The 2,592-nt window shown below is 59.6% G+C and overlaps 1 protein-coding gene across 2 annotated transcripts in view; it reads right to left on the bottom strand.

Moving 5' to 3' along the window:
* The window catches only part of CACNA1C (calcium voltage-gated channel subunit alpha1 C), a 435,574-nt gene that overhangs the window by 69,938 nt on the left and 363,044 nt on the right, over positions 1-2,592 (bottom strand). The window contains exons 19-20 of one of the 2 annotated variants that reach the window (XM_007469483.1): positions 2,421-2,550; positions 1,293-1,352 (exon numbers count right to left, since the gene is read on the bottom strand). In XM_007469483.1, coding sequence (XP_007469545.1) covers positions 1,293-1,352; positions 2,421-2,550 — 190 coding nt within the window. Of the gene's footprint in view, positions 1-1,106; positions 1,167-1,292; positions 1,353-2,420; positions 2,551-2,592 lie in introns of both variants that reach the window. The other variant, XM_007469484.1, reaches the window with a different exon arrangement.

Raw genomic sequence — 2,592 nt, 5'->3', positions numbered from 1 at the left:
AAGAGTGTGGTGTTTGTGTGCCTCCCTGAGTCTGGAGTCCAGGGAAGGGCGTCCACGCAGCCGGGCGGCCCTGGTTCCCTCTCCCCACCCCCGGGGTCAGAGAGAAAACCCGAGGAACACTCCTGGTTTCCTCTTGGTTAACATCTGGTTAGCTGGAACCAGGGGTTCTGGAAAAAAAAAAAAAGAAGGCATGCGAAAGTGACCACTCCGGTTGTATGTGGACGTGACAGGCCGTCCTCGCCTGAAGGAGGCCGGGAGGGAGGGTCTGGGGCGCCCACACGCGCAGGGTGGGAGGAGCCCGGACCCTGGGGAGGCACCGAGTGGGGCGGCCCCGCCGACCATGGTGAGGGTGACCCCCAGGCTCTGGGAGAGAACGAGAGTCACACACACTCCCTCGACTCGGAACTCACCCCCGAAGCTCGGGTGGCCTGGGAAACTTGAAAACCCTAACAGAGTAGATGTAAGTAATATATTAATTGTATATTAATAGAAATAACAAAATAAAGCTTAGGGCAAACTCCTGTCATCCAAAGCTGCTCAGATGTGGGCTCTACTGTGCTGGGGTCACAGGGCTGAAGCGGGTCTGGGCCTGGGGGTCCAGTCCCTCAGCCCTGGGCTCTGGGCTCCACACTGAGCCCTGGAGGACATGGCTGCCTCCTCCAGGCCCGGGGCAAGGTGTGAGGCAGCAGAGCCTTGGGGGTAACCCAGGTCTCAGAGGTGTCTACAGGGTCTGTCCAAAGCCCTCGGTTGGGACACTGGCCTTGGCCCCGTGATTACCACCACACAGGCCTGTGCTGACAAAGGGCCTCCCGAGGGCACAGGCAGGGTGACTCCTGGAGGCCCCTGAGCTTTCCCACTTTTGTTGTTTGTATGGCATCTCCTCTGGGCAGGAGGAGGAAAGGACGGTTCCAGCCCCGGGCAGGCGTGGTTTCCAGAGGCAGTGGGGGGCGGGTGGTGCCCGGCCAGCATCAGTCCGACACTGTGCACAAGGCACAGAGTGAGGGGCACAAATTCCTCCAGTTTCAGACTTGAGAGTAAAAACGAGTGAAAGAAACAAGAGAAAAGGGGCAGAGCACAGAGAGAGGAGGCTTTGCTGCGTGCGTTACCTTGAGGATAATTTCTAACGTAAAGATACTAGTGAAGACATAGTCTGCGTTGCCTAGGATCTGAAAGATAAGCACAAGCAGATTAGTGGCTCCGAGTGACGGGACAACAGAGCGTGTGTTAGCGGCAGAGCAGCGACAGCCGGACAGGACAGGACAGGACAGGGCAGGACAGGGGGCATGCGTTACCTTCAGAGCAATTTCAATGGTGAAAATGGTAGTGAAAACAATGTCAAAATAAAACAGAATCTGTAAAACAAAGAGACACAGGGTGGGGATGGGGCAGGGGTGGGAGAAGCAGGACGGGAGGAGCGGTCACCAGCGGGAAGTCACCCCAAGCAGGGAGCCTTTCCGTGGGGAGACAGTGGAACGGGTGAGGGGACCAGAGGCACTGGCACAGCACCGGGTCCTGAAGCCCCCAGATCTGTGAGGGGAGCTTCCAGGCCCGACTCAACTGGTCCTGGGTCTGGCTGGGTGCTTTTCTCATGAATTCAGTTTACTTGCAAACCCAAATCAGACCGCTGGGACGCTTGTCAAAAGGACAGCGTGGGGTCTGCTTTTCTCTGCATGAAATTGCAAAATGCTTAATTCGCATTGGCGTGACGAGCTAGTCTCTCATGTTTGTGGGACCCTACGCCGCTGCTGTGCCCTTCAGGGTGCGGAAGGGTGCACCCCAGGCTAGGGGCAGGCTCCGGGGTTCATGCTTTACTACGTCTCAGGTGACGGATCAGAGTGAGGGCCAGCGCCTTCCCCAGGAAGAAAGCTCTGGACCACGCAGGCTGCAGGGCCACCGGCTGGCTTGGCAGGTGGTAGACTCCTCCCTTCGTGCCCACCTGGTTGGGATTTGATAAAGTTTTGAGGCTTCGAGATATGGAAGGTCTTCCTCTGGCCTATGATGTAGGTCACCAGAGCCTGGGGTGGTCTCCAAATTTAGTTTAGACTTTGCAGAGGGTCACTGAGGCCCTCCTATACGAGGGCGGCCTCATCAGAGCACCCGTCTGCCACTGCCCCCCGGCGGCCAGGACGGGCCAGTGTACCTCGGGGCAGGGTGTAAACCGCTCGGTTCCAGGGAGGTGGACCCCCGGGGAACGCCCGCGGGCCGTGGAGTCGGCTGTGGCCCGTCAGGCTGGCCTGAGGCGCTGGGTCCATGGTCTCCTTCTGCTGACGGGCCTAAGATGGGTTTCCACCCAGCTCTCATCTCTCAAGGGAAGGTCTGCTGTGCCTCTGACCCTGAGATGTGGGCTGGGCTCTGGACTGAACAGCCACAGAAGCTGCGGGCCGCGCGGCGGGGGCGGGTGCAGGGGGCGAGGCACCTACGTGGTTCCTGAAGGACGTGTGCTGGACGGGGTCCTCGGCCGCCAGGGAGATGCTGCTGAGCAGGATGAAGAACAGGATCAGGTTGGTGAAGACGGAGTCGTTGACGACGCGATGGCACTGGAGGCGGAACCTGCCGGGGCGGGGGGCGGGGCCGTCACGCAGGGCCGGGGCC

This window comes from Lipotes vexillifer, unplaced genomic scaffold (assembly GCF_000442215.2).
Source record: "Lipotes vexillifer unplaced genomic scaffold, Lipotes_vexillifer_v1.1 scaffold395, whole genome shotgun sequence".
In the NCBI taxonomy this organism is placed as follows: domain Eukaryota; kingdom Metazoa; phylum Chordata; class Mammalia; order Artiodactyla; family Lipotidae; genus Lipotes; species Lipotes vexillifer.
Note: the sequence above shows the minus strand (reverse complement) of the source record. Positions and strands in the feature narration are given on the sequence as shown.